Source organism: Aspergillus clavatus, genomic scaffold (genome assembly GCF_000002715.2).
Source record: "Aspergillus clavatus NRRL 1 1099423829800 genomic scaffold, whole genome shotgun sequence".
NCBI lineage: Eukaryota > Fungi > Ascomycota > Eurotiomycetes > Eurotiales > Aspergillaceae > Aspergillus > Aspergillus clavatus.
Window position 1 is genome coordinate 2,303,792 of NW_001517099.1, and position 27,866 is coordinate 2,331,657.

The window sequence follows — 27,866 nt, forward strand, 5'->3', positions numbered from 1 at the left end:
ATTTTCTTGGCTCTTTCTTCTGTTGACCAGAAGACATATCCCGTATTCCTCAATATGCGTTCCGTTGAGATCCTCGGCCTGGCTGCGCTAGGCTCCCTTGTTGCGGCTGCCCCTTCTCCTTCGCGTGTATCTAACTCGGCCAAGAAGGCTTCATCGTGCACCTTTACCTCGGCTGCACAGGCGTCTAAAAGTGCATCGGGTTGCTCTGAGATTACTCTGGATAACATTGCGGTCCCCGCTGGCGAAACGCTGGATCTCTCCCACGTTGATGATGGGACTACTGTATGCTGCTAAGCATCCCTCCTCGACGTGCAATGCCAGGTACTAACGTGAAAAGATCATCTTCGAAGGTACCACTAGCTTCGGGTACAAGGAGTGGAAGGGGCCCCTAATCCAATTTGCTGGCACGGGCATCACCGTCAAACAAAACACTGGTGCCGTCATTGACGGGGATGGATCCCGCTGGTGGGATGGTAAGGGGACTAACGGCGGCAAGACGAAGCCCAAATTCATGTACGCACACAAACTCAGGGACTCAACTATCACCGGGCTGTCGATCAAGAATACCCCAGTGCAGGCGATCAGTGTGCAGGCCACAAACCTACAGCTGACCGACATCACGATTGACAACTCGGATGGTGATGAGAACGGCGGTCACAACACCGACGCGTTTGATATTGGTGAGAGCAATGGTGTGTACATCCGCGGTGCGGTGGTCAAGAACCAAGATGACTGCATTGCAATTAACTCCGGCGAGGTATGCAAGGTTTCTTTTCCCCATGATAGTATTGCGTAGCTAACCATCACAGAATATCGAATTCTCTGGCGGCAGCTGCTCCGGTGGCCACGGTCTCTCCATCGGCTCTGTCGGTGGCCGTGACAACAACATCGTCAAGAACGTGACGATCACCGATTCAACGATCTCCGACTCGGACAACGGCGTCCGCATCAAGACCATTTACGATGCGACTGGTTCAGTCGGCGATGTGACCTACTCCAACATCAAGCTCTCCAATATCGCCAAGTACGGCATTGTGATTGAGCAGGACTATGAGAACGGCAGCCCCACGGGTACTCCCACTACCGGCGTCCCAATCACTGGCCTGACCATTGACGGTATTACGGGGTCTGTCGCCAGCAATGCCGTGCAGGTATACATTCTCTGTGGCGATGGAAGCTGCAGTGACTGGACCTGGAAGGGCGTGGACCTCACTGGTGGCAAGAAGAGCTCCAAGTGTGAGAACGTGCCTTCGGGGGCCTCTTGTTAATTTGTCAAGACTCGGATGAATGTTTCTGTTTTGTTGATGTGACTACCTGATAGCTGTGATAATTCGATATTGGGACATGGCCAGAATAGTTCAGTCTTGCTAATTACGGTTGAAGATATTTACAACCTGAAGGTTCCTTCTTTATATTGAATAACAAATAAAACTAGTTTGTTGGGCTTGCTCTAGACGATAAAAAGCAAAATAAAACGTAGGCTTTCATCTGATTAAATATTGTTAGAAACAATTGACTCGAGTGAACATTCGAAATCCATTTATATTCAGGCGCATTCAGAACTTTTTCTTAAACCAATCCTGGAAGAAGTTAATTCTTTGAACACCCAATTTCTTCTTCCATCTATCACCAACTGCAAGCAAGCGATTGGTCTCTTTCATCAAGACAGCTAGTTTTAGATGTCTAAGGTGCGTGGTGACTCGTGGCTGAGTACATGTTGGTTGAATGAGGCGGGGGCCACAAGTCCCCGTCTGTTCAGCCTGATCATAACAACCATCGACAGACACTGGGCATTGTTGCACCATAATCGGAATCCGGAACATAAAAATGAGTGAGGCACAGTGATAGGAAACAGAAATGGCTGCCGTACCAACATTTTTACGCCAGCCCGAACTTTACACAGTGGCATGGATCTGCGCGCTTCCCCTAGAGATGGCAGCCGCCGAGGCGATGCTGGATGAAAAACATCCGGAGCTTCCCACCAGCCCGGGCGATGATATCGACGGGGAGGCACCACTATGGTGGGCTGCAAGGAATCGACATGAGGCGCTTGTGAGATCTTTGCTCAATAAAGGTGCAAGGATCGATCCTGTGGATAAGTTTGGTCTCTCGCCATTAGCATGGGCGGTTGAAAAAGGACACGAGCCGGTGGTAAAGCTGTTGGTTGACTTGGGTGCAGATATTCGGGCTGCTGATAAGTCCGGGCAGACGCCCTTGTCTAGGGCTGTTGACAAGCAAACGCGAAGTTTGTTACTCAGAAATGGGGCATAAGCCATGAACTAGTATTATCGTCGTGTTCTTGATCTTTTGCTCCATTTCATAGCATGCAGGTAGAGTTAGGGACTGAACTGGAGAAACGCTCCTGAATGCATCCCTACCTATGCAAGCTGCGTTCGGGCCAGGGACTCTATGTCTTGAGGGAGATTAATATAATTGTTCATGGTGTTTGATACACAATCCATTCACCGAGAGTACTCGGAGGTTTGATATCATAGAGCACTGGATACTTAAGACATGGCATCTCCTTGCAGTCTTCTACCGAACAATTCATACTATAGCCATGAAGGAGCACTGTGGCGAACAACTGCACAATGATGAAGCATGTGGACTACCGCAAATATTGCCCATCATGACAAACCAACCTAATTGGGTAACCAGCTTGGTTGAGTCTGAAACGGAGCACGACAACGCCAATGAATATTGATCGCAATGCATGCCGAGACAGGTATAGCATGCGCTCTTCAACCGCGGCTACAGTAAGACTCGCGTGGACCTGAATGACAACGGCTGATGGGTCGTAGTATCATTTTTCAGACCTAATTGGTGGTAAGAGCATCAAATCCACTTTATCTTCGTCATATTGGAGGGATCGCCAATCTTGTGCCATTGGAATCCCCCGTCCGGAATGCGGGGAGGCGTTATCCTGGGTAGGACTCTCAACGGAACCCATGCCAGAGCATCTGACGCAAGGTAAACAAAGTAACAAACCCGCATTCCTGACACAGACAATGCATACCCATTAGGATTTTGAAATTCAGATGGTCCTCGGTCGAGCCTGTGCCTGAGCATACCCAATGCTGGACCAGAATCGGATGTGAGTAGCGTCTCGGTGTCATCACAGACATCTTGTGATATTCAGTTTGAATCTAACGCGTTCGTTTAGTGAAGGTCATTCTACGGTCTATGCGCATTATTGTCGGTTTCTCAGATGCGATGAAACTTAATCCCTAGCATAAGCATCGGTCTATCAGGTCCACTTTCCGGGGAGGATCAACATGGCTATCGCAAGAGCCGTGATTGAGCTTAGATCAGTGGTCCGCAGATTTGGCTCATTCGATACATTCCTCTCCAAGAACTCATTCTGCATCCCCACGATGATGAGCAAGGTGGGACCGAGGTACGCCGATCCCGTTGCGGGGAAGATTTTCATATGTCTTGGACTTGAGGAATGTTGACTTGGACCCTATATAGGGAGGGCTGGATCCATTGGCAGTTACCCTCTCGAACATGAGTGATTCAAGTCAAGAAAAAATCTGCATCAGCAACATGGCACCCACGGAGATCCCCCCCGGTTTTCTCGGCAATCTGACCACAGACCAGCAAAAGAAGCTCGAGCATCTCTGGACTATTACCCTGAGTCTGTCAACTGTTCTTGCGCCTACCACGACCACGGAAGAGACTCACCACGAACGGACATCCTCGCTGGCTCGCACCAAAACCACCGTGTCCAAGGGCAGCACGGCTACATCTCCGACCCATTCAACACAGCTGAACCGGCAACTACAAGCACTGGGATTACACCATGCAGAGATTAAACATATTCAACATATTCTGACTCAGATCTCACCAGAGGAGATTCGAGACGGACTGTTGAGCACAGCCAGACATGACCACCCGGACGCGCTGCTGCTGCGCTTCCTACGCGCGCGTAAGTGGGATGTTAACAAAGCATTTGTCATGATGCTGGACGCGGTGCTGTGGCGCATGAAGGAATTCCATGTAGACGACGAGGTTATCGCCAAGGGAGAGCTGCATTCTCTGAAGGCATCACGGGACAGCGACGCCGTTGCAGCGAAGCATGGCAAGGACTTTCTGGCGCAGATGCGCATGGGCAAGGCATATGTTCATGGTGTCGATCGGTTGGGGAGGCCAATTGTTGTGATTCGGGTGAAGCTGCACAAGCCGGGTGCGCAGAGTGAAGAGACGTTGAATCAGTTTATTATCCACGTCATCGAATCGGTGCGGTTACTGCTCGTGCCGCCTGTTGAGACTGCAGTATGTTCCCCCTTCAAAGTTGAATTTCTAGACTGACGGGTAGAGGCGGTTGTGTTTGATATGTCTGGTTTCGGCTTGTCGAATATGGAATATCCGCCCGTCAAGTTCATCATTAAGTGCTTCGAAGCAAACTACCCTGAGTCGCTAGGGGTATTGCTCATTCATAACGCTCCCTGGGTATTTTCTGGTATGATCAGCTCCCATGACACATGAGCTTAACGGCTAATGGGACTAGGAATCTGGCGTCTTATCAAAGGCTGGATGGACCCGGTCATTGTCTCCAAAATCCAGTTCACCAAGTCCATCGCCGACTTGAAAAAAATCATACCCCGCGACCAGATCGTCAAGGAGTTAGGAGGGACGGAGGATTGGACATATGAGTACATTGAGCCCGATGAGAACGAGAATAAGAAAATGGAAGACACATCCACTCGCGACGCGCTGCTGCTCCAACGGGCCAATATCGGCGATGAATTGCTCGCCGTCACATCCAGATGGGTGACAGCAATCAAGGATAACAACGAGACGGAGACAACTGCCGCCAAGGCTCGTCGGGACGAGTTGATCGAGGAGTTGCGCACGAATTATTGGAAGTTGGATCCCTATGTGCGTGGTCGGAACTGCTTGGATCGAACGGGGGTGATCAGAGATGGAGGCAAGATTGATTTCTATCCGAAGAGTCAGCCACGGTCGGATCTTGAACTAGCGAAGGTGATTGAAGAGGTAAAGCACGTTGAACAAGCCCCGGTGCAGGTTGTTGATGTTTGATTATGCCGATGTGAAGTACGAGCTTTCCATGGATTTACCATCTGATCCATTTGTTGCAATGGTAGAATCAACCAGCTTGTGTTATGTGCAAGGACCAATGACTAACAAACGACCTTATCATGGAGTGATCATAGCAGGTATTAACCTCACCTAGTTGGGACTATTGTTTGCAATCTATTGAATATGAATAGACCTATTTGCTAGCAAAAGCCCCAAAAGCAAGGCCGATTCCATCACACAAGCATACAACGATAACTCTCCATCACCAGATGAACTGGCAAGATAGATCATTTATATTTGAAAACGCATGTGAGAATCATTCTTGATCTCTCCGCTCAATCTCAGCTTGCTGGTAAGCCCCTTCCCAGCGAATACAACACCCACACTCGGCCGTGCAATGCCACTTGGCTTTGGCATCCAGGGTACTCCGTTGGCCCCTGCGGCCTTGTCGATGTCGTTCGTAACATCTGTAGGCTCGTGTATAGTAGCCTCCGTTCATCTTGCATGTCTCGATGGTGTTGAGCCAACTGTCCTCTTGCATACGCTGGAACTTTCTGATACGCTGATCCGATGACGGTATTCCCAATAGTGCTGTCATATCCCCCTGCACCTCCTCATATGTTGGCGTGATTCCGGTTAGCTTCAATTTGACTTGTTCAAGAGTCTCACTTTCCTTGGAGGTAAGCTCCCCCTTCTCTCGTTGCTCCTCAAGGTGGTCGGATGTCTCGATGAGAGTTGTTTCCAATTGAATGAGTCAGTTCGCCTTCCTAATAGCGCGCCAGTGAATCCTATCCCATCTATCCTTCGGTGTCTCTCTGTATTCAGCACGCTGGCACCCTTGCCTCTTAACATCCCCACACAGGAGCCTAGCGGGGTTGTTGATTGATATAGCCCGTGCCGTTTTCTGGGCTTCAATAAAGTAATCTTCCAACATTGCAAAAACCGGGTCCGTTTTGGTAATCCTTGCACAGACACTTGACATGTGTGCAAAAGTAATGACCAAGAAAATGACTATGCATGATAACAAGGCAACGGAAAGCAGGAATGGTATCCTGAAAGGCCTGCTTGTGGAGGGCTGCTGAGGTGCTGGTTAGATAGATGGGAGTCAGGCATTTCGACGACTGAAAGGAGAATTTCTGCTCTTAGTTCAGATTCTATGCTGTTGTACTTGTATTTGTGACCCCAGTCTCACACATATTTGGGTTGCATGGATGGGAAGTCTACCTGCAGATACAGATCTACCCGGTGTATGACACGCAATACGTTCTGGTGGTATATTGAGAAGCATCGTTATAACGTATACATTAGAGAGAATAGAATGCCTCGTTCTCAGACTGATGATAGTTGGACACTCGCAGAGAATAAGAGGAAGACCCATGGTTGATATTGGTTGATGCCTTAGAACATGCGGGCAGCAGCAGCCTAGGCCAACATCCCCTTGTTAGACTCTCTTGCTCACCTCCCTCTCACCACGCATCAACAACATTCGACTACAACATTGACAATCTAAGCCGCTTTTATCACTTTTGATTACTCATATACCTTGAGTGTATTAAGCGGACAACGCAGAATGCTCCTCTATCTCAGAAGCCTTCTCGCAGCCCTGTGAGAAACCATGTCTCCTAAAGATTTCCAAAGAGACCTGAAGGAGACAAAGTCCTCAAACCAGTTTCCTCACTTGGATAATGTCAAAGCAGGCGATCATGAAGGCTCCATTGTCTTTGCTTTCTGCGATTCCTCAACTCGTGTCAAGATTGATTTTCAGGCCATAGTATCAGGTAAGATGAAGTTTGCGAACCGTCTTAGGATGAAGCCGGCGATCGGCAAGGCTGACATCTCTACCAGATTCGCACGATTATCCCCATGACCATGCATATTTCGTCTTCACGACTTCTGAGGATGTCCCTTCACGCGTCACGACTGCCTTGGAAGATGCCCAATCGCTCTTTCTGGGGCTACCAATCCAAGACTTTCTCACTTATGTGGATGAGATTGTGAGAAACGCACTGTGGGACCCAGCGGAGGAAAGTGACCAAACGCAACACTTCTCCGATGCAGATGCTGAAGATGGGTTTGACGCGATCAGTGATGACTGGGAGGTAGGCAGCGAAGCAGAACCTGGGGTTACCATGGTTCCAACGACGAATGAGGCCACGCTAAGGCGTGTGCTACGGCGAGACCTTCGTGTTGCCAAAGATGCCGGCTTAAAGGTGAGCTATCATGGGCCGCCCACGTGGTTCTTCATTGTATCTCTGTCGTGTCGTGCGGCCAGACTGGGTATTCCAGAAGAGGCTATGAGCGCTTGGGACATCCGGCCGTCCCAGTACATCGTCCTACTCATTCGCTATTCAGCGGGCTATCTTGACCTGGAGAGCGTTTTGTCACTTGAAGGTAGAGGGAATTCTTTGGTCCAATTTCGCGTCGGAATCTGCAGCTCGTACAAACCAAGTCATAAATTTGCGCTACAGGCTTTTGATTTGGAGCCATCAACAAATGAAGAGGAAGCGGGCTTAGGGCAGCGATTGAAGCCCATTTTCATAGAAAAGCCGCTCAACTCGCTCCTCAATGATAGATTCCTTCGGATAGTTAAGGCTCGATTCGATTACGGCTTTTCGTGGACGGGCGCTGAACTCTACACCCACGAGAGTCAGGGCAAGATGTTCCACGCAGAAGAAAGCCTCCCAGAGGAATATTTTGAGCCAGATAGCTGGGGTAGCGGTCCAGCCTCAGTCCTTCTCCTGTTTGATCATATGAGGGATGAAACAGCCTCTTCTCAATTGTCTCTACCACTGGTAGCCATGCAGTTCATGCTTCGCCACCTTGTCAAATGCACAGAGTTCTGTCTAGTATGTCATTGCAAGATAGCTGACAGCAAGAGCTACGAAGCCATCAAACCATATGTTTGTTCCAACGGCCTCTGTCTATACCAGTACATGGCGCTGGGTATGGCCACAAATTTGGAATATGAGATCAAAACGCAGCCAGATGTGGTAGACCTACTGGTGAGCCTGACCTATGCTCGAGCCGGGTCTGGTAGGCTGGAAGACTTTCCTACAGGTCTAGGCCTACGGGTGCCTGCCGTATTGAACTTTTCGAGATTGGACGAACTGGAAGCACTGCTAAGAGCCGAGGATACCGGCCAGCCGAGGCGATGCTATAGTGGTACTCTCAGAGTGAAAGAGATGATCTGCACACTTGACCAGACATCGTCCCTCAAAGAAGGTGACTGGGCTACGATCTTTGCCAACGGGACACAGCAGGCCGAGGGCCTCTGGCACTGTCGGATAGCGAGACTTACGTCTGATCTTCGTCAGCTACAGTTCTCTCTTCCAATAATTCAAGGTCAACAGCGGCCTGCATCAGACTATCTACCACGGCCGTCACATGAAGTGAAGTTTGTTGTTTATGACAAGAACTTTGATGACCTCAGTGACACAGAGAAACGGCGTGCGGTGCAGATGCTTCTTGGGACCCTCCCTAGTATTGAGGCCATGAATATCTTCCTTGCCAAACACCCCGAGAACAAGGGGCTCGCTGCATGGAAAGATGCCATATCTCCCGGTGCACTTGACATGTTACGTTGGGTTGTTGCCTCTAATCGATCTTTTATCAAGAAGGACAACGATGACAATCTCGAACACCGTGTATCTGGGATGGACTCCTACATTCAATTCCGGTTGGTCCAAGGGGCACCAGACAAAGAACAACGGTTTATCAATGCCGTCAACGCGAAGGCAGCCAAGTCAAACCATCCAACCTTGTTTGCTTGGCATGGTAGTCCAATCCAGAATTGGCACAGTATATTAAGGGAAGGTTTACATTTTAAGGAAGTCTCGCATGGCCGTGCCTACGGAGACGGTGTATATCTCTCCAATAATTTCAAAATATCAGCAGGGTACGCAGCCGAGTATAATCATCTGTCCTGGCCCCAGAGTCGGCTGGGGATACAGGCGTGCATCTCGCTCAACGAGGTTGTTAATGTGCCAGCTGAATTCAAGAGCAGAAGCCCTCACTATGTTGTGCCACAGCTAGACTGGATCCAACCACGCTACCTCTTCGCCAAATGTCGCCATTTATCTGCGGGATGTGATGCAGTAGTGCGGCCATCATTCGTGTACAAACAAGACTCAAATTATCCGGTATACGGGCCCTGCGGAGAGCTGATTGAGATACCAATGTCTGCCTTCAGCAGCCAGCGAAGGCGCAGTCTGATGGCATTGATGGATGCAAAGGCTGGCGACACCAAATCATTTCCCCTTGCTCCTGCGGGCCACAAGCAGGGACTATGTGATCCCCCAAGCACACCACCAGTCGCCAACACAGCACTTATCGAGCAGGAAGACGACAATATCAGCCAAGCAACAACATTTGAGGATATGCAGCTTCTGCTATCCGACACTGAAGACGACTTACGAGATAAAATGACCGAACCATCCCAGCCATGCAAGAGTTGCATCGAGAGTAACTTTGATCCCGGAACTTTGGACAAATATTCGTTTAGGCTACTGACACCCCCGGAATACGCAACGACTCCCGCGACAAGAATTCTGCAACAACATCTACAAGCGACACTCAAAGTTCAAGCACGCGAGAACATCCACGACCTCGGTTGGTATATCGATCCCGATCTCATCAACACCGTGTACCAGTGGGTTGTTGAGCTGCACAGCTTTGATCCAGCACTCCCACTAGCTAAGGACTTGAAAGCTGCCAATCTCAAGAGCGTACTCATCGAGCTCCGGTTCCCGCCACGTTTCCCTATGGCCCCGCCCTTTGTCCGCATCATCCGTCCGCGGTTTCTCGAGTTCGCTGCTGGAGGCGGGGGGCATGTCACCGCTGGCGGAGCCATGTGCATGGAACTCCTGACAAATTCCGGCTGGCTGCCTACGGCATCGATCGAAAGCGTGCTCCTGCAGGTTCGAATGGCGCTCACGAATACCGATCCTCGACCGGCGCGATTAGCCGGAACTCACTCTCGGATGGACTACGGGGTCGGCGAGGCAGTGGAAGCATATAAGCGGGCATGCATTGCGCATGGCTGGCAGATTCCAGAGGACATTCAACAGTTATCCTGGGGGTAAATTTGCTGAAAAAGATGATAGTTCATCATGCAATTTTTGGGAAATAGTATTCCAGTGCACATCTAAAGGTGTCTACACACCTTCACTGTTAGCTATCTGAAATCAAAACTAATCTACTTGATCACGCAAGCTAGTTCGCATTCATCCTGTCATAATGCTATTCGCTGTAAATAAATATTACAGTCTCTTCCACATCACACATCTCCTACTCAAATCATGTCCATGCCGTCCCTGCTCCCCCAGCTCGTTCACATGTTCTCCTCCTGCCCTCTCACCGTCCACCTCCACAAACCCGAGCTTCGCATAAAACGGCCCATTGAACGCCAGATCCCGATACGTCGTCAACGACATATACTCGAATCCCTGCTCTCGTGCTTCCCGCTCGACGTGCTCCAGCATTCGCCGCGCGATTCCCTTCCGCTGCCATCTTTCTTCCACATCGATCTCGGCAATGTAAAACATCCCGTCGAGGACTTGAACGGCTACGAAGCCGACTGGTGTGTCCTGCGTGTCCACTGCGACCCACAGATGATGCGCTTCGATCATCGAGCGGAGCACAGCTGCATCCTGCGGCGGCGACTCGGCGACCCAGGCGAGATCCACTGTGCGGAAGAGTTGCGCTGCGGAGACTTCGATGTCCCTGATGATTGGGATATCTTCGTCGCGAGCGAGGCGGGTGGATATTACCGCTGGTGGTGTTGGAGAGGTCATATCGGCCATGTTTGGCACATGGGTGGGTGGGACCTTGCAAGATCTAGGGGGTTGGAAAAGGCTGTGTTGTGTGAAAAAATATAGGATGGAAGGTACGATTTGACACTTGACTAGGTTTTTTGTGATTCGAGCGAGAACATAACACGGTTAAGGTAGCTATATACCTTGGCTCCGTTAAAGATCTCCTGTTTACGGCCAAACAGGCCAATCGGATGATCATATCTGCCCCATTGTTCGCCTCTTGAGTCATATGAGGCAGTGAAATGGACCCTTTGCAGTTCGTACCTATGGATTGATTGATTGATTGATTGATTGATTAGATGAATGTGCGAATCCTACCAGTTCAAATATCAATATATGTAGCCTTGTTTTCCTGGCATCAAATTGGCAGTGAGTAACACAAGGCTATGTTGCTCCAATGGGCCAAGGCAGTCTACGTCTTGATTTCAACAACAATCTCAGCACCTCAGCATATCAATCCGACGCTCAAAATAGACATGAAACTTGCAATCTCTATACAGCCAGCTCTAGCTCTATCGTCTCTGTTGCTCATTGACCAAGGCCTCATATCTCCCCTTTGCCAACGCATACACCGTCTCCAGGCGAGGCATGCTCACTCCCCATTTCCTCGCCAATCGTACTGTATTCCCAACAATCGCTTCGACCTCAAATAAACGGCCACTTTTCACATCTTGCAGCATGCTCGGATCGCGCCCTGTCCCCATTTCCGCCCGACGCGTCGCGGTTATCAGTCGCGCTTTCGCCGCCGCCTCGTCCACCCCCGGGATCCCCACTTTCTTCGCCAGTGCGACAATCTCCATCATGATACCCCAGACCAGCTCGTGGGCGAATGGGTCAGAGGTGAGCAGGAAGTCGCCATCGGTGCACAGGCTCAGCGCGCAGATGGGGTTCCACGGCGCGTTGACGAGCAATTTGGCGAACCGAGCGACCTGGATGTCTTCGAGGTATTTCGCTTCCCCGCCGCCTTGGATCATCAGATCCACTAATCTTTGGGCCTTGGACTGATGCGCAGCCGGTGCATTCGCAGGGTACGTTCCCAGCTCCAGCATATTCAGCATCTCGGGATAGTCGATGACCCCCGGGCTGGTCTGAGTGCCAGGCAGGTAGATTACACCGCTGATAATAGGATTCTCTGGGAATGCGTCCGCGACATCCTTTTCGATCTCAATGCCGTTCTGCGCGAGTACAATCGCCGTCTCCGGACGACCGGCAACTGCCGGTCGGATCAGATCAGCGAGCGACGGCTGACTACCCGGGAAGCATTTCGCAGTCACCAGGACATAATCGTAAACGGTGTCTTTGGGGCATTCTTCAACAGTGCGCACAACGTGATCGGGGCGATAGTTGACGTTGCCGAATCGGACGCTTGTCAGCGAAAACCCTTTCTGTTTGACAGCATCGTAGTTGGATCGGCACACCGCAGTGGTGGTACACCCGGCTCGCTGCAATTGAAGCAGATGGATGGCACCGATACTGCCGACGCCGAAGATCAAGATATGAGGTGGTTTTTGTGTCATGATAGCTATGAAGAACAAAAGATAGTTCGGTGAGTGGCCATCAGAAGCCTTATGAGTCAACCTCGGCGGGACAGCGCTCCACATTTATATCGCCATTTCTCGCTTGAAAACGAGCTCAATCGCCTCGGATGAGTGCCCTGCACATAATCAGACTCATCTAATGCTGACCAATAGTGTTGTTTGTTCTCAACATCTCACTATCCATTCATCAGCATCCCCTTTACCATTCTGCTTTAAGCTAAGCACACCATACTGCCTTCTCTTATCGTGTTACGAAGGTAATCATCGTCACCAATCTTAGACACTATGCCCCCCAGCAAGACCTCAATTGAGCTTCATTAAACTCTGAATTTACAGTAGACTTACTCACTTTTCAATACACAGTGAAGAGGAATTAACAATTTAGTGAAAGAGCAGTGAAGATTTTTCATAAAACAATAGACGTCATCGCATCACTCTATCAACCCAACTATCTGACTTAAGTCATTCTGAACCAAGGAATGTAATACAAAACCAATTCTTGTCAACATCCTCAACATAATGTCTCATACAGGCTGAAATATCCGTACGTTGTTCTTCCAGACCTCCAAGTCGTGTCTGAGCGGCTACCAAGCTCACCTCCAAGAGCTGTCCACCTTTTGGGAGGTACCGGCACACGCTTCGGGAACAGTGTAAGACCGGTTAGGGTCATTCTCCCAAGCGACGCCACCATTCTGCTCCTTCTTGAGGAATTTGTATTCAAACGAAGTTCCCACGGGGAGGTCGAGAGTGACGGCCCACAAAGGATTCGACGAAGTGTACTGGCTGGAAGAAAGAGCGACTGCTTTATCCGGGTTCCAGCTACCGAGCTGAGGGATGGAGCCGGAGATGAAGATGTTCTCGCCGTAGGATGTTCTCACGCTCTCTTCAAGGACCACTGGAACGGTCGTCGCAGTTTTGCAGCTACCAGTTGGAGTCGTGACGGCGGTGGCGAGGGTAGTGCTGGAAGAGCTGCCAGTTGGAGTCGTGGTGGCGGTGACGAGGGTAGTGGTGGAAGAGCTGCCGCACAATCCACTTCCGGACATCCAAGATGCCGGAACAAGGACACGGGGAAGACCAGATGCCATGGGGACGGGGATCTTGCCGTCGGAACCGACCGTGACAGACGAGCAGGTGTACACCTCCACTAGATTGGCTCCAGACGAGTATCCGCTGTTACCCAAGTTGAGCGTGTACGATCCACCGTTGGAACCAGAGTTGGAAAGTACAGTGATGACCTGCGAGCCCCCGGAGCCCTTTCGCATTGCAATGGTGTTGCTATCAGTGTAGAAGGGATTGTTCTATACCGGTTAGTATTGCAGTGTGAGTCTGGCCAGAACACATACTCGTGAAGTAAGATAGCTTGAATCCTTTGAAATGGCGAGCTGACGGATCTTGTTCGTGGTGGCAATGAATTTATACAGCTCTGAGGTGGTAGAGTAACCCGACAACCAGATAGCTTCGCGGTTGTACGGGTCATTTCCACCAGAGTAGTGCTGCTCCTGTCCAGAATAGATGATGGGGATTCCGTCCGATAGTATGACATAGCTAATAACAGCCTTGGCCTGGGACATATCCTTGGTATAGCTGCAACAGTTAGCCTCTTCTCCTTTCCTATGTCAGTATTGGCCTACCTAGCGAAGCGAGGATTGTCATGGTTCTCAATGAAACTTCCTAGCACGGTGGGGTCTTTACAATCCGAGGCCACAGAGTTGATCATATTGTAAAGATCACCCATGCTACCACTCGACGATTCGAACGCTCTCAGGAGGGGATAATAGCTGATTGGTTAGTACATCAATCTGTATATGAAAGGGTGAACTCACATGGGATAATTCAGGACACCGTCCACATATCCCTGATAGGGGCAGGTATAAGCCGGGTCCCCATCTAATACCTCGCCAACGGTATAAACACCAGCAGCTTGGGTGTAGCCAGTCCAGAAATCCTTTTCAACGTGCTTGACGGTGTCGATACGCAGACCATCAGCTGTTTCTGTTAGTTCTGAAAGACGCCAGGGGACGGGACTTGGATTGGATTACTAACCAGAGTAATTGCCAACAATTTCTTTGATCCAGCTGTACCAGATGTTCCGCACATCCGAATGCTGGGTGTATAGGTCTGCCAGAGCCACAGTGTTGTCTCCCAACCAACAGTTCTCTACCTGAGACTGGTCGTTATAGTTGTTGATCGGGCAGTACGAGTGGAAGTAGGAGGCAGAGTTGAACGGGGTAAAGGTGCTAAAATCAGTCGAGGCACCAGGTCCATTGTAACCCTTTTGTTGAGGTCGGGCTGTCAGTAGGAATGGTATAACTCAATCAGTGAGATATCACCTACCATGTGGTTGGCAACAACGTCAATCATCAGGTACATTCCCCTGTCGTGAAGGGCCTTGGACAATGCCCGAATGTCATCGGCGGTTCCGAAATGGGAGTTGACATTGTAACTGTTCTATATTAGCAAAACGTAGTGAATGTTATAAGGAAACTCACATATCCTTCTGCCAATAGCCGTGGAATGCTGATCCTTCAGCGGTATCCTGTGGGATTTGCTCCGTAATGGGTGTGATCCAAATAGCAGTGAAGCCCATTCCTTGGATATAATCGAGCTGGCCGAGTCAGAAAGGAATTCAACAAAATTGGAAACCAGTAGGCTTACTTGCTTGATAATACCCTGCCAGCTTCCACCACAGTACGCCTGAAATCGTCAGCGTCATGACACATGACAAAGAATACGATGAAATCACTAACCCTCTGGCTGAGATCACATGGAGCGGTTGTTGAGCCATCTGTACGAGCAAACCGGTCCGTTATCAGGAAGTAGATAGACTGGCCCCGCCATTCGGCCGGAGTTAGACCAAATACCCCTTTGCCCAACAGGGCGAAGGCAGTTGTCAAAGCTAGAAGCTTCATCTTTGAGTGCGTCCCAAGCGCCTGAGTCGTAGTCTGTGAAGTCACTGGCTTGGGGGGAAAAAAGAGAGAAAAAAGATATCATCTTGGAGCAGAAGTCGTTGCCCGGCTTTATATGTCTTTTCAAACCTACACCGGTCATCCAAATGCCATGGTATCCAGCAAGAAACAGCCCACTTGGTGGTAGACAGCGGAAAAGACGGGGAGGAAATTGAGACTCGACGGACGATTGCACCTATCATGGAGACTTTGCACGTTCAACGGCTTTTTTACCGTCACTAATTCTGCAGGAGACATTTGCGAACATAGTCCACCCCGAGTTGAGGCAGTCGGCATATCCTACCTCCACATTGAGGGTGGCTGACCTGTTCTGCAAACCCCCTTATGTGCCGAAGCCCAGGTAATCATGCCGTGCGCTAAGCAAATGGTTCTGTATTTGGCCTCGGCATTAGGGGGATTTTCTTAGCCAATCCCCGACAAGCTTTTGACCGGCACATTCAGTGTGTCAGCCCTCATGTCAAGGAAATCTTGGTGACAACTGACGAGGCCTTTCCCGCGTGTGGGGTAATTTCAAGGTCTCGTTAAATTAATCTTTGATTGCTTGAACCCAAAGCATCCAATCTCAGACCACAGCGTGTCTCAGTACGATGACCAATGCGGCATGAATAGTCGATCGCCATTTCTTCATCCTGCGTATGAAGGCTCAAGGGTCGGAGGATTCGGTGGTGTGTGTGGGCTCACTCATACAAATTATTATAAAGGATTGGAACCTGGCCAATGACGCAAGTCAGCAGGAAGTTGGCTAGATGAATACGAGGGTTTACATGCTCGACTTGCAGTTGCGGAGAATATTTTGTGGGCTCTGACTGGGGTACAAGCTGCCAGGGGCGGAAATTCTGCGGCGAAATGTACAATATACTCCTTCTGTTCATGAGACAACTAGTCAGGCAGCAATGAAGAATGATGTCAGTGAGACTTTTAAGAGATATCAGTGAGTCTGAGAGAAATATCATGAGACCCCGAGACAACCACATCAAGCCACTTACAATTCAGTTGAGAATCCTTGATCAATCTCCAGAAGACAGTGATTGATCGATATCTGAGTTGAAACGGCATCCGGTATCAGTTGACGGTGGGGAGATGGCTGGATAGTAGTCGGAGGGTGAAGAGAAGAAGGAGTTATCCAACCTTCGAAGCGCCTAGGAGTCGCATCACGTGGCTGCCGGTGGTAGGCAGTATCGTCTTTCCTATTGCAAATCCGATCCATTGCTGATGACAAGTACATGCCTACCCCCCAGGAACCCATGATTCTGTACACTGAATCAAGGCTGATCGGTGATTGATCAGGAATGGCACGGCGGCTATATCCGAAAACAAGTAGCATGCCTGCTGTCTATCTATCTCGGTCCGAGATTAGAGCTTGATCGTGGTCATTCACGCCCGAATTGAACCGAGCCATCGTGGTTATGGCTTATCTGACATAAGGCACTGTGTAAAGTATTGGCTTCTCCAGTCAACACCCGCATTTGCCATCAGTTGCAGGGCTGACAGGACGCTGTGCTTGACAAGTTGAATACGATGTACTTCACAATGACTCTCCTACTCAGCGTCACAAAGGACCGACTCCAGATCGCTGGCTGATGTTTGGCTTATAGCCGGAAGGGAAGACCCATTATTCAGAACCATCAGGATGCTGCGGGAATTTGATAGTCGGCTTTTGATATCAGGGTGGAAATGCTTGATCACTTCGTGTATGGATTCGAGTATTAGGTTGATATCCGATGATTATCACCAAGTTCTCGAGCTTGGACCATGCAGCTGTGGTTATTCGATTCTGCCCGACTCACAGATTGTAGTCCTCACATTGCTATTGACCGAAAATGAGATGAGCGTACTTGTCGAGCTTATACTTTTCCCGTCATCCAAATCGGTAAAATCGGCTGCTTTTCTGTGTCTGTGTTTGGACAGTGACTGTCTTCGATAAACCCAGAGAACAGCAAGAGCCAGGACCGAGAGTATGAAGAGAGCCACTGTTTAGACACCAACGCTGATGAAGAAGGAAGCACCAAGTGAAAATCCATGCATTTCTGAGTCGTCCGTCCCTGATGAATTGCCAGTATCCCAGGAACTGTCCGAACTAGAAGCATAGCCCATCCCCGCAGAATTGCTTTCAACGGAGACTGCATTTCCCGTGCAACTGGATCTGTAGGTCGCGGAGCTCGTGCTTGCATGCATAGTAGCCTTTCGTGTGCTACTCGCTGGACGCGTCTGGGTCTTCGGCGCAGCTAATGGCAGGGAATTTATGGTTGCCAGTCTCCATGACGGTGGACCAGGGTACAATTCGTCCGAGGGATCATTGCAGTTGACTACCCCCGTGGCTGATTGCTTGCAACATGCCCAGTATCCTGCACGATTGTACGTTATGACTGCGCTGCTCCGTCCTCCTGGAGATTTATTCATCTTGGCTCAATCATGAAGTCGTAACAGAGCGCGCATACCACACCGTGTGTTGCATGCCGGATCAGTCAACATTTTATCCGTGCAGTCAGCCGAATAGTAGAAAGTATGGCTGTTGGGTTTGTACCCCTGACAGATAGAATTACTCAGACAGTAGTCCCCTTTGGCGCAGCAGGAGATGTGTGGATGGGAGGAATTGGTCGTGCCGCAGGGGAGGCCGGCGGGGATATTCTGGATGAGGCCTTTGTGCATCCCATAGCAAACATTTGAGGACATTTTGGCAAGCTTGTGGAGTGCTGCGAAAGAAGCCATAGATTCTGAGGGAGAGTTATATATATAACGGCTATTTGAGTCTGTGACTATCTGTTTATGGTGGGCGCCTACAGCCCGAATAGACAGCCGTACTATACGCGCCGGGACAGCGAAACACTGTCCAGCTTGCCAGTGCAACTATAAATCAAGCATAGTGACTCCTGCTCAGGCGCATGATCTTTAAGCTCAACATCAAGATCAAACGTGCAGTCAAGACAGTGCGGTGAAAAGCGTACGGACCGCATGGCGATCAAGAGATGGTCTCCAGACAGTAATATACACAGTATGAGAGGGGGGTCCAGGAAGTATTAGAGCCGATTCCTGTCGCGTTCTCACCCATGTCTCAGATTTTCTCGAGCTCCAAATGTTCCAACCTTTGTGTGATGGATATCATTTTCTTGCTGTACAAGGTGGATGAATCAAATCTCCTTGTCCGGTTGTGGGAGAAGCAACGAGTGGCGCCCATTGTGAGATTGCGAGTGAGGCTACTGATTGTTAGCGCTCGGTAGGAGGTGGTGGCTTGTCGCTCCGATGGATCCTTGACTGTACCATCCAATTATCTCAATTGAATGGCTCGTATTTCACCACGATTTTAAACGTCCAGCCTTATGGTGGCTGTGCGAAAACAGATGACATCCTCAGGCTGCAGCATTAATGGACTGGATGGGAATAAGAAGCAGCAAACATTCGCTTTGATCTCGAAAGTCAGAACAACCTGATAGTGACCCTCGCGATTATGAACGGTCTCAAAACCCCCAGTGAGGCAGCACCTGCCTACCATGAGCTGTTTGATGTTGAATCTGGCGCTACCTCATCCAGCGCTGTAAGCATTTTCCCCTTCCATATTCTTTGGACCCTGGATAGGACGCTGTACTAATCATTTTGACATCAGTATACTGCAGTGCCGCAAAACGATACGCTCGACGAGACCCGAGCCAGCGACCGCCTCCATGATGTAGAGTCGCACTCCCACAACTCGAATCCACTGTCCCAGGCAGAGAGTCTCAAGCCTCATACCCATTGTGAGGTTTGCGATCGCCAGATAGAACGCCGGGAAAAGAAGAGGTCTGAACAGAAGTGCTGCCAGCTTGTGGCGATTGTATTTATCGTGGCGTTCGTCTGTCTGATGATTCTGGGGATTGTGGTTGCAAAGGCAGCTTCGCGTCGTTAAGCCATTAAGCGAAGATGTTGACATCTTTGTTTATCCTATTCCCTAACTAGATAGATACAAGGTAGTTTATCGATTTTGTGTTTTTATTATTGTGTTTACAACGTCCCCGTTGTTGTCGTTGAGCGGTGCCACCCGATGACGTCTTCCACTCTGGCTGTGGCACATCCGCCTTACATATATATGTATATATCCTCATTTCAACATCGGTTCTTTTGTCCTCATCATAATCACTGTATGATAGCCAAGTGCAGATCCAGTAATCATGCCAGAAAGTTAGTCATCTCATGGATAGATCTAGTCTTTCGTACCACTGACTTTATAGACCCCAAATCACCGCATCACGAGAGATTCATGGACAGGATGCTCCATCCTGGACATCATGAACACCGTGGTGAAACCGGAGAAGAACACCAGCATAAACATCATGGCGACGAGAAACACAGTCCACCTTCTGATAGTTCCACCAGAGGAAAGAATTTAGTGGAGAGATTCGAAGACTATACAGAAGAGGAGAAAAAGCTGCTACAGGAAGGTGATACCTATGGAGGGTTGATGTAGCCTCTGGTGGTGATGATACGCTTTTTTATTTTTGTCTTCCGTCATTTCAGATATCAGATATCGTTTTCATTCTCTAAAGTCAACAAACAATGCTCTCCATCCTAAAAATGAAGTCATTTCATTCTTCCATAACAACAGTTAAACCCCGCGAATGTATCTTCCTTCACATGATCAAAATGCACCTCTTAACAGCTGCATCCACATGCCTTACAGCCGCCAGCACCGCATTTGTCCGAGGCATGGCAGTCATTTCTGCTGCTGCACTTGATCCAATCTCCAAATCCATCGTTGTGGGCCGTCCAGCACCATTCACCAGAGCCAGGTTGAGCACACGACTTGTAGCACCACCCATCCTTGCTACAGCCGAGAGAGTCTTTAAACCAGCAGTCGCGTTTGTCGATGCTCTTCTTCTGAAGAGCTCCCGCAGGATGCTCCCTGCATGTTCGGACCGCTTCAGGATCGACGCCTGCTGGGACATTGGTGGTGTTCATGACGCCGAGATCGCCGCAGAAAGCTTCGGCTTCGGCGTAGGAAAGCCTGGAGGCCTGGCCAAAGTTGGAGAGGCCCAAGGCAGTGAGGATAGTGATCAATGTGGCTGACTTCATGTTGGCGTTTGCGGAGTAGGTCCCGGGAAACGAGAAGTGGTGATGAGAGAATACCTCACTTGTGGGAGCTTTGGATAATGAGAGTTGAAAACCACCAGATTACCGGCAGAAGCGCAGAATTTATACTCAGGATCGCAGTCGGCGAGACAACACTACTATCTGATCCGAAATATCGCTGTAGCCACAGTTTTGGCAGACCGCATGTTTGATATGGCTAACAATGCATCTGGTGGTCCGAAGTACTTTGCAGCCTGCCTGAGTTGTAGGTGCCACGGGCTGATAGAGATGAAGGTGTGCTCTGAATCATGCTTGGGATGTCATGACACGACCTAGCCTAACACGTCGGCGACATTTGAGATGGAAAGAAAGTAAGGAATGAAGCGTCGGTCTTGGTAGGGCTCAAAGCGAAAGTAAGTCTTCCAGTTGCCGTCCAGAAATTGACTAGAAATCAATGCTTTGTCCTACATCCAACCTGGCTCTTTATGTCAAATTGACCCTTGCATGAGCATATCCCGAGACAACCGCCTCCACAACTCATTGCTACTGGTTTTTCGGTATCTGTTGGTTGCCTTCTTGAATGCTGCCTCGTTATTAACCGGCCTTGTGGGAAGAATGTCGGGTGCTGGGGTGGAATAGTCCCTCGTAGGCATCACCTTCCTACCATCCACGGGTTCGAAGTCCTCCTTTTGGATCCGCTCGTGCGGAGTCTTTATGTTGTGTAGAAATGTGTCGAGAAATCGTTTTCCAACGGGTAGTAATATATGTGGTTGTTGACACTCTGTCAATAGCTTTTTAATCTGCTCCTCTGCACTTACAGCACGAGCGTCCTAGATCTCCTAGTCATCCGCAATACTCCATCCTTGCCTAGGTGTGTAAATTCCTGGCCAGGTTGGTCGAGTTACATGTACAACACAGAACTAGGAAGGATCTTGAGATGATGCTGAATGTGTTTGGTCAAAAGTCCCAGCTATTCGCACATAGAGGACAGCCAGAGCTGTTCCTTACATAGTTGTTCAGTTTAGTAGTGTAGTATGAGTCATACAGGTTTTGTTATTTAGTGTATCGAAGTGAATGCCAATGTCATGAATTTACCCCGTCAAGTCAACTAACCCTTACGTTGTGGGGGAAGTACAGAATTTAGCGTCGACCCATTGCGCAGCCACATATTTCGTCTGCGACCAGATAATTCGAGAGAGAGTAGTCCAGGAAGATCGAGGCTGTGTCTGAACCTTTTCTAGTGTCATTCTTGGCGTCTCTCACCCAACTGCATTCTGTAATAATAATCGTAAAGGACAAAGCTGTGGTGATTCGTTAATGTCTATGATTCCTGATCACTAAGCCATGGGAGCCCTCCATGGCGTGGTGCAGCTTGCATAAATTGAGTCATTTATTATGTAATGCGAATCAGTCTAAGCTTCATCAATACTTGAAGCGGTAAAAAGGTTAAGTATTCTTCTACCAGCCAAGGGTGCTCTGGAATTTCCGGTGAGGCTTGTTCGAGTGTCGGCGTGGGCTGTGGTAGTGTGTAAACTGTAAACACATATGTACAGCCAGTTAGGGCGGGGAAACTCAATTCCTAGGGAAGAATACAGCCTAAGAACTAAGACTCAGAATGCCTAATGTCTCCTTAACGCTCACCTTGAACAATAGCGAAGTGTAGCTAGCATGGACGATGACGACCAAAGGGTCATATGGAACAATAATCATCATCCATTGAGATCATCAACAGCCACTGATGTTTATCTGTAGCAAAACCATGGCTCAATGGGTCGTTATACTAATGTCACTCTTGAGAATGGTATCGTACTGGATATTGCGTCTGAAGATCCTTGTCAGCAACATCCATTCAATTATCTACTGGACACTACACCAAATGTAGACTGAAAGCTGGCCAAGCCAGTAAGCTAATAACCAACAGTAACTATCCAACGTGATTCGGTAGTTCAAGTGCCCAAGTGGCGAGGATCCGCCACGTTTTGCAAGGGCTGTGCCTAGTCAATATTCCGATCATTTCCTAATCGGGTATATTTGAAGGCCAAGAAACGCGGCTGACATCCAAGACGCTGAATGCGCGATGATATACAGCATAACAACACTCCGGACACACGATGTTGATAGGGAGCTCACATGCTGAAGAACAAACTTTGATGATGCCATGAGGATGGCTGCGCTGTCAACCCATAAAATACGTCAGCATGTCTTTGAAGTATAAAGATCAAGACGAAACCACGAGAATTGGTTCTTCCAGACAGACTGGAATATCACACCATCCCAAAACATGCGTTCAATTCTGCTTCCGATACTTGCGCTATGCGCCTCGTGTACCGCGAACCTCCTGGGTCCTGTGTATCCAGCACCACAGGACCTGAGCTCCAAGTCCAGCAAAGTCGCCGCTGGTTGGAACAACCTCACTTCGGTCCTACACAAGCACACCACCTCGAATGAATCTCCGCTGCACACCCTCACGTTCTCGGTGGGTTTGTTTTCCACCCATGATCGTACTGCCGAAGCAATGCAGTTCCATTACACATCTTCCGAGATCAGCCAGGGCCCCAACGGCACACGCAAAGTCGATGGAAATAGCATCTACCGTGTGGCCAGTCTGACCAAGCTATTCACGGTCTTTGCCGGGCTGCTTGAACTGGGCGAGGCAGACTGGGAGCGCCCTTTGACGAAGCTCTTCCCTGCGTTCGCCGCAAACGTCAAGGCTCGAAAGGATCATGATTCAGTTTACAGCACACCATGGGACCAAATCACGCCCAGTGCCCTGGCGGCCCAGATTAGCGGCATTGCACGCGATGGAATTCCCTGGGATGGTGGAGATGTGTTACTGCAATACCTCGGTGCCATTCTCACTGGCCAGACACCGAACCCTCTCTTCGATCCAGCGACCTATGGCCTGCCTCCCTTGGATCAGAGTGAGGTCCTCTCCTTATCGCCCTGCCTTGCGGACGGGAACACAACGTGTGATGGATCTCTATACACCAAGGGAATTGCGAAGAATGCTCCAGTGTACCTCCCTTGGACAGGTCCAGAGTACTCCAACAATGGATTCATTCTGCTTGGGCTGGCCATCGCCAATCTCACTGGAAAGCCCCTCGAAAAACTCTACCAGGAGGCCATCTTCGACCCGCTTGACATGCGTTCCACCACTTCCGATCCCCCTGCGGTCTCTACACTCTCCCGCTCAGTCATCGCCGGCGACTATGCAATCAACTTCGGCGCTCCTGGCGGCATCAGCAAGTCATCCGGAGGTATCTTTTCCACCATCAACGACCTGGCGAAGTTCGGTACTGCGATCCTCAATTCTACGCTTCTGCCAGCCGACCGGACCCGTAGATGGATGAAGCCCGTCTCACACACTACGGATCTGCACTACTCCGTCGGTCGGCCGTGGGAGATCTACCGCTACAAGCATCCAAAATCCGGGGTCATCACGGATCTGTACACGAAGCTGGGCGACTCGGGCAATTATGGCAGCTTTCTCGTCCTGCTTCCCGACTTTAACGCGGGATTCAGCATCATCGGGGCGAGTGCGCTTAGCTCAAGGTCCAATGCGACAAACTTGCTGGCGGATTTGGTTACGGAGGCTATCTTGCCGGCGCTGATGGACCAAGCTGCGCATGAGGCCGGGAAGAACTATGCAGGTAGATATGTCACCGATAGACTCAACTCCTCCCTGACGCTGGCTGTGGGCGAAGCTTCAACCCCAGGCCTCTCTATCACCTCCTGGGTCAGCAACGGCACTAATCTCATGCCAGTGCTGGCATTGCCGCTGGGAGGTCTCAACGCACGACTGGTGCCTACGATCGTATCGGACAATAAGATCGCCTTCAGACCGTATACTGTTACGCAGGAGGCGAAGAAGGGATTGTTCTCGAGCAACTTCGACGTGAGCGACTGGCTGGCTCTGGGAAGTGGCTCCTACGCTGCTTCAGGGCTGGGGCATTTTGTGTTCAACGTGGACAAGGACGGCAAGGCAAAGTCGGTGGAACTTCCAGCATGGAACGTGACGCTCAACCGCCATGAAAGCTAGACTTCATGATTCCTATTTTAACTCCTATATAGACTGAATCAAGACACCCATTGGTAATTCAAAACAGGGACCGTGAATGTCTCCGCCGTACATGTCGCATTGAAGAAAGAATCATGCACACAGTTCACCTCAAACTCGGTTGATCCCGAATAGGTAATCTTACTCCCATTCACACAGGTCAATGCATGCCCATCCCCAAGCACGTAATCCATCCGTCCCACGGACTGCTCTTCATTCGAGCTGCCGTAGAACGAGACAATCCGTCCCAGGCCCCGGTCGCTGTAGCCGCAGTTGCTCGCTCCGTTGCCGATATCGTGGACCCGGTACCCGATGTACTCGTCATGGCACTGCAGGCCATCTTCAAAGTCGATGTCGAGCGTCTCCTTGGGTCCGTAGCCCCAGGGCTCGTAGTTGGGCATGCCTGTCCAGCAGTAGTGGACCCATGATCCGTTGCAGGTCGACTGCACTGGTTCGCACCAGTTGTTGCCGCAGAGGCAGCCCATGGCGTTGATGTCGGCTTGGTTGTGCACGCAGTCTAAGCTGTGGGAGCCGTTGTACCAGTGGAAGTTGTTGACCGTCCAGGTGGGAAGGGGACAACCCTCGGGGGGTGTGATGGACTGGGTGAGGGCAGTTGTGGCCATGGCCAGGAGGCCGGTGAGAATGATTTTCAGAGTCATCTTGAGGCCTTGGTTTTTTGATGATGATGATAATGATGATGATGGAGAAGGGGAAATATCGAGAAGTGGTCTGTTTATATACCTGTGAGACCAACTGTAGTGGTGGAAGGATGTGATCGGATGTGATCGCGATGTAACCTGATTTGCATTATACCCGAGGAAGTTCTTCACCTGTGCAGCATCGAATGTGATATGATGAGACAAACCCAATGATCGACCATCATAATACCCACTCATCGAGACATGGCTTGCTCTTGATTCTTTTATTGGTACAACGCAGAAATCAACTCCACAAAAATCGAGCAATCGATTAAATCTGACGGCGGAGGAAACCGTGGGACGACGGGATGCTTAATTTAGTTCAGACTGCATCAAGCTACTTGTCGCTAATGTACGTCTGGGCATGGGCAGAGGAGATACTGACTCTTCTGCTCACCAAGATCTCACCATGTATTGCGGTGGAACAGCATTCATCGTGTGTCTTTTTCTGTGTAGTTGAAACAACGACTCTATAAGACCATTGCGTTGCCTATGCCTCCTAATCTTCCGGGATTCGCAATAGACGATGACTGAAGTTGTACCCCAACCTTTCCTGCATAGATCTCGTTTTCCAAGTATTAAAAGGTTTTTTGATCCAGAATGACTGTATATAACGCAGTAGAGTAAGCAGCAGTCATGCTTTACGAAGACACACTGCAGACATACTGGGGACCATGCTGTACTCGCTCCCCCAGCTCATTGTAGATCCTTTCTGTGTCGAGGTCCCTATCCCTGTAGGCTGTTTTGTTTGCTTTCGATGTAAAACATCCCTCTCGCTTAGGCCTTGTTCGATGTCAGCTTGTTTCATATGCTTCATCTGACATCTGTGCTCGCCCATCATTCGTGTCAACGATCCGTTGCTGTAGTGTTATAGTTGGCATGTTCGACTAGTCCCAATGATTGGTGCTGATATCCGCTCACATAGAGAACAAATGCATTTAGCTGAGATGCAATGAAGAGTTGCTTGATTCATAGTATACAGACGGATGAAGAGCTCCTGCAAAAACTTGAATGGTTAGTTAGTGTCAGAATATGGGTGTGCTGAAAGTAGACAACACACAGCCTTTCATAATGACCAGTCAATAATCCAACCACGAGGAGAATTTCAACATCAAATCTTGAATAAGCCTTTTGGACCGAGCCTCCTTCCCTCATTCACACCCGCAACATCACGTATGATTCAACCTCACTCCACCAATTGTCAGTTTCGTCTCGATGTGTATCTCGACTGCGGTGTCCCGTGAGAAGCTGAAGGAGGTGGAAAGGATGATAGACAGTAACCACAAATCAAGGAGAAAGGTTTGTGTGAGTCTCCTTAGGAGATGGTGTGAGGATCACGTTGTGAATGTCAACCTTCTTGTCACCTATTCTGATATCTTCCAGTCGGTACTATGTCAGTCTCATACCCAGCTTCCCCAGAAATAGCACCCAATGGCAGCAGTGCTGGAACTTCAATAGTGAATGAACATTCCCTTGCCACCTTTTATCTTGGTCCTAGAGTGAACCATTCACTTGTGCAGGTGAATGAAGGTTTTCTGAGTGTGCAGGCACTCTACATACACCATGATCTCAGAAACATCCAGAGCTACATCTCTTCTGCCTCTTCATATCTCTACAAAAACCTCATATCCAGCATCTACTACCTTCAACTATGTTCTCCACCATTCGGACCTGGCTTTTTGTGGCCTTACGCCTCCTCAAGTTGAAACACACCCGGAGCAAATGGGAGAAGGTCCTCAAGAAAGCAAAGACCCCTAAGGACTACGAAAGCTTCCTCCTCTCAGACCTGGACAGCCGCGCCAAAGCCAGATTGATCTATAGAATCAGTCTCCAAAAGGGCCTCCCAAACCATCTCTTTGGCAACCAAGATAAGGTGGATCACCTTGTGACTCGGCTGGAGAAACAAGGTCTATATCAGACTGGACGCCTTCTGCGCTTCTTTCAGTATCATCATCAGCCCCCCGATCCCGAGGCCATGCATTGGTGTCAAGACCTGATCGAGCACGAAAGAACCTGCAACATCATCGCCCAATCGCTAGCCTTCTATCAATCGGCGCACAAGGCTCTCAACGAAGATCGAAATCCCGACAAACGTCGTCGCCTCGCATCCGCCTTGGAGCATGCAAGGGACAGCCTCGAGGAGCTCAAGAGTCTGTACCGGGAGGTTAAGGCCGAGCTAATGACCCATCTTGGCAACATGCCTGGCGGCCCGTTCCGGAAGGCATTTCTGGCTTGGAGAAATGAAACAAACTGGCATCTCTGCGATTGGATGCGTCAGGATTGTGTTGCTCGAGGAGGCTGTTGTGCGAGGGAGTGTGGATGTTGCGAGAAGCCTCGAGGCACTGGCGGATACGGATATCCGATCCATGGACATTGCACTTTGCTGTGTGCCTGTTGCGCACAAACAAATGGACTACCCGTCATGGATGAGAATGCGCAGTGTAATGTTAATCTGTGGGAGGATATTGAGAGGTTCATGGTGGACCAGACAGATATGTACAGCCGTCGGGCATACCGTGCATACATCTGGGGAGTGGATGTCGTCAACGAGATTGAGGACTGCGTTTGACTATATCTATAGGGGCTTTTTTGTATTATTTTCGATAATGATATTGGTTTAGAGGATGTCTATCTTAGACAACATCCTAGATCATTGGTTTGATACCGGCTGTGCGACGGCGACTTTGTACCTTAGACCATTTACTTCCCCG

At 49.6% G+C, this 27,866-nt stretch overlaps 11 protein-coding genes across 11 annotated transcripts, besides 4 other annotated features; 6 read left to right on the top strand and 5 right to left on the bottom strand.

The window, feature by feature from the left end:
* Positions 1 to 54: 54 nt before the first annotated feature.
* On the top strand, positions 55 to 1,268 carry ACLA_052860 (glycoside hydrolase family 28 protein; the record flags this gene model as incomplete). Its single annotated transcript, XM_001272238.1, has 3 exons — positions 55 to 282; positions 338 to 757; positions 810 to 1,268. 3 exons carry the CDS (start codon positions 55 to 57, stop codon positions 1,266 to 1,268), a joined length of 1,107 nt encoding a protein of 368 aa, XP_001272239.1.
* A 589-nt stretch (positions 1,269 to 1,857) lies between these two features.
* ACLA_052870 (ankyrin repeat domain-containing protein) lies at positions 1,858 to 2,271 on the top strand (the record flags this gene model as incomplete). Its single annotated transcript, XM_001272239.1, has 1 exon — positions 1,858 to 2,271. One exon carries the CDS (start codon positions 1,858 to 1,860, stop codon positions 2,269 to 2,271), a length of 414 nt encoding a protein of 137 aa, XP_001272240.1.
* Positions 2,272 to 3,546: 1,275 nt separating this feature from the next.
* Positions 3,547 to 5,043, top strand: ACLA_052880 (CRAL-TRIO domain-containing protein; the record flags this gene model as incomplete). The annotated part of the gene is made up of 3 exons (XM_001272240.1): positions 3,547 to 4,275; positions 4,321 to 4,462; positions 4,511 to 5,043. 3 exons carry the CDS (start codon positions 3,547 to 3,549, stop codon positions 5,041 to 5,043), a joined length of 1,404 nt encoding a protein of 467 aa, XP_001272241.1.
* A 1,615-nt stretch (positions 5,044 to 6,658) lies between these two features.
* Positions 6,659 to 10,124, top strand: ACLA_052890 (putative ubiquitin conjugating enzyme; the record flags this gene model as incomplete). Its single annotated transcript, XM_001272241.1, has 2 exons — positions 6,659 to 6,821; positions 6,889 to 10,124. 2 exons carry the CDS (start codon positions 6,659 to 6,661, stop codon positions 10,122 to 10,124), a joined length of 3,399 nt encoding a protein of 1,132 aa, XP_001272242.1.
* Positions 10,125 to 10,301: 177 nt separating this feature from the next.
* Positions 10,302 to 10,844, bottom strand: ACLA_052900 (GNAT family N-acetyltransferase; the record flags this gene model as incomplete). Its single annotated transcript, XM_001272242.1, has 1 exon — positions 10,302 to 10,844. One exon carries the CDS (start codon positions 10,842 to 10,844, stop codon positions 10,302 to 10,304), a length of 543 nt encoding a protein of 180 aa, XP_001272243.1.
* Positions 10,845 to 11,125: 281 nt separating this feature from the next.
* Positions 11,126 to 11,152: a microsatellite.
* Positions 11,126 to 11,153: a microsatellite.
* A 215-nt stretch (positions 11,154 to 11,368) lies between these two features.
* On the bottom strand, positions 11,369 to 12,373 carry ACLA_052910 (ketopantoate reductase family protein; the record flags this gene model as incomplete). Its single annotated transcript, XM_001272243.1, has 1 exon — positions 11,369 to 12,373. The coding sequence occupies one exon, from the start codon at positions 12,371 to 12,373 to the stop codon at positions 11,369 to 11,371; it is 1,005 nt and encodes a 334-aa protein (XP_001272244.1).
* Positions 12,374 to 12,987: 614 nt separating this feature from the next.
* On the bottom strand, positions 12,988 to 15,303 carry ACLA_052920 (putative alpha amylase; the record flags this gene model as incomplete). The annotated part of the gene is made up of 9 exons (XM_001272244.1): positions 12,988 to 13,692; positions 13,738 to 13,978; positions 14,026 to 14,172; positions 14,218 to 14,380; positions 14,438 to 14,666; positions 14,729 to 14,837; positions 14,884 to 14,999; positions 15,050 to 15,088; positions 15,142 to 15,303. The coding sequence occupies 9 exons, from the start codon at positions 15,301 to 15,303 to the stop codon at positions 12,988 to 12,990; spliced, it is 1,911 nt and encodes a 636-aa protein (XP_001272245.1).
* Positions 13,314 to 13,415: a microsatellite.
* A 3,643-nt stretch (positions 15,304 to 18,946) lies between the features above and the next one.
* On the bottom strand, positions 18,947 to 20,276 carry ACLA_052930 (uncharacterized protein; the record flags this gene model as incomplete). The annotated part of the gene is made up of 2 exons (XM_001272245.1): positions 18,947 to 19,201; positions 20,010 to 20,276. The coding sequence occupies 2 exons, from the start codon at positions 20,274 to 20,276 to the stop codon at positions 18,947 to 18,949; spliced, it is 522 nt and encodes a 173-aa protein (XP_001272246.1).
* A 2,405-nt stretch (positions 20,277 to 22,681) lies between these two features.
* ACLA_052940 (serine hydrolase domain-containing protein) lies at positions 22,682 to 24,439 on the top strand (the record flags this gene model as incomplete). Its single annotated transcript, XM_001272246.1, has 1 exon — positions 22,682 to 24,439. One exon carries the CDS (start codon positions 22,682 to 22,684, stop codon positions 24,437 to 24,439), a length of 1,758 nt encoding a protein of 585 aa, XP_001272247.1.
* Positions 24,440 to 24,477: 38 nt separating this feature from the next.
* ACLA_052950 (uncharacterized protein) lies at positions 24,478 to 25,116 on the bottom strand (the record flags this gene model as incomplete). Its single annotated transcript, XM_001272247.1, has 1 exon — positions 24,478 to 25,116. The coding sequence occupies one exon, from the start codon at positions 25,114 to 25,116 to the stop codon at positions 24,478 to 24,480; it is 639 nt and encodes a 212-aa protein (XP_001272248.1).
* An 18-nt stretch (positions 25,117 to 25,134) lies between these two features.
* Positions 25,135 to 25,160: a microsatellite.
* Positions 25,161 to 26,806: 1,646 nt separating this feature from the next.
* ACLA_052960 (uncharacterized protein) lies at positions 26,807 to 27,817 on the top strand (the record flags this gene model as incomplete). Its single annotated transcript, XM_001272248.1, has 2 exons — positions 26,807 to 27,718; positions 27,779 to 27,817. 2 exons carry the CDS (start codon positions 26,807 to 26,809, stop codon positions 27,815 to 27,817), a joined length of 951 nt encoding a protein of 316 aa, XP_001272249.1.
* Between the last annotated feature and the right edge of the window lie 49 nt (positions 27,818 to 27,866).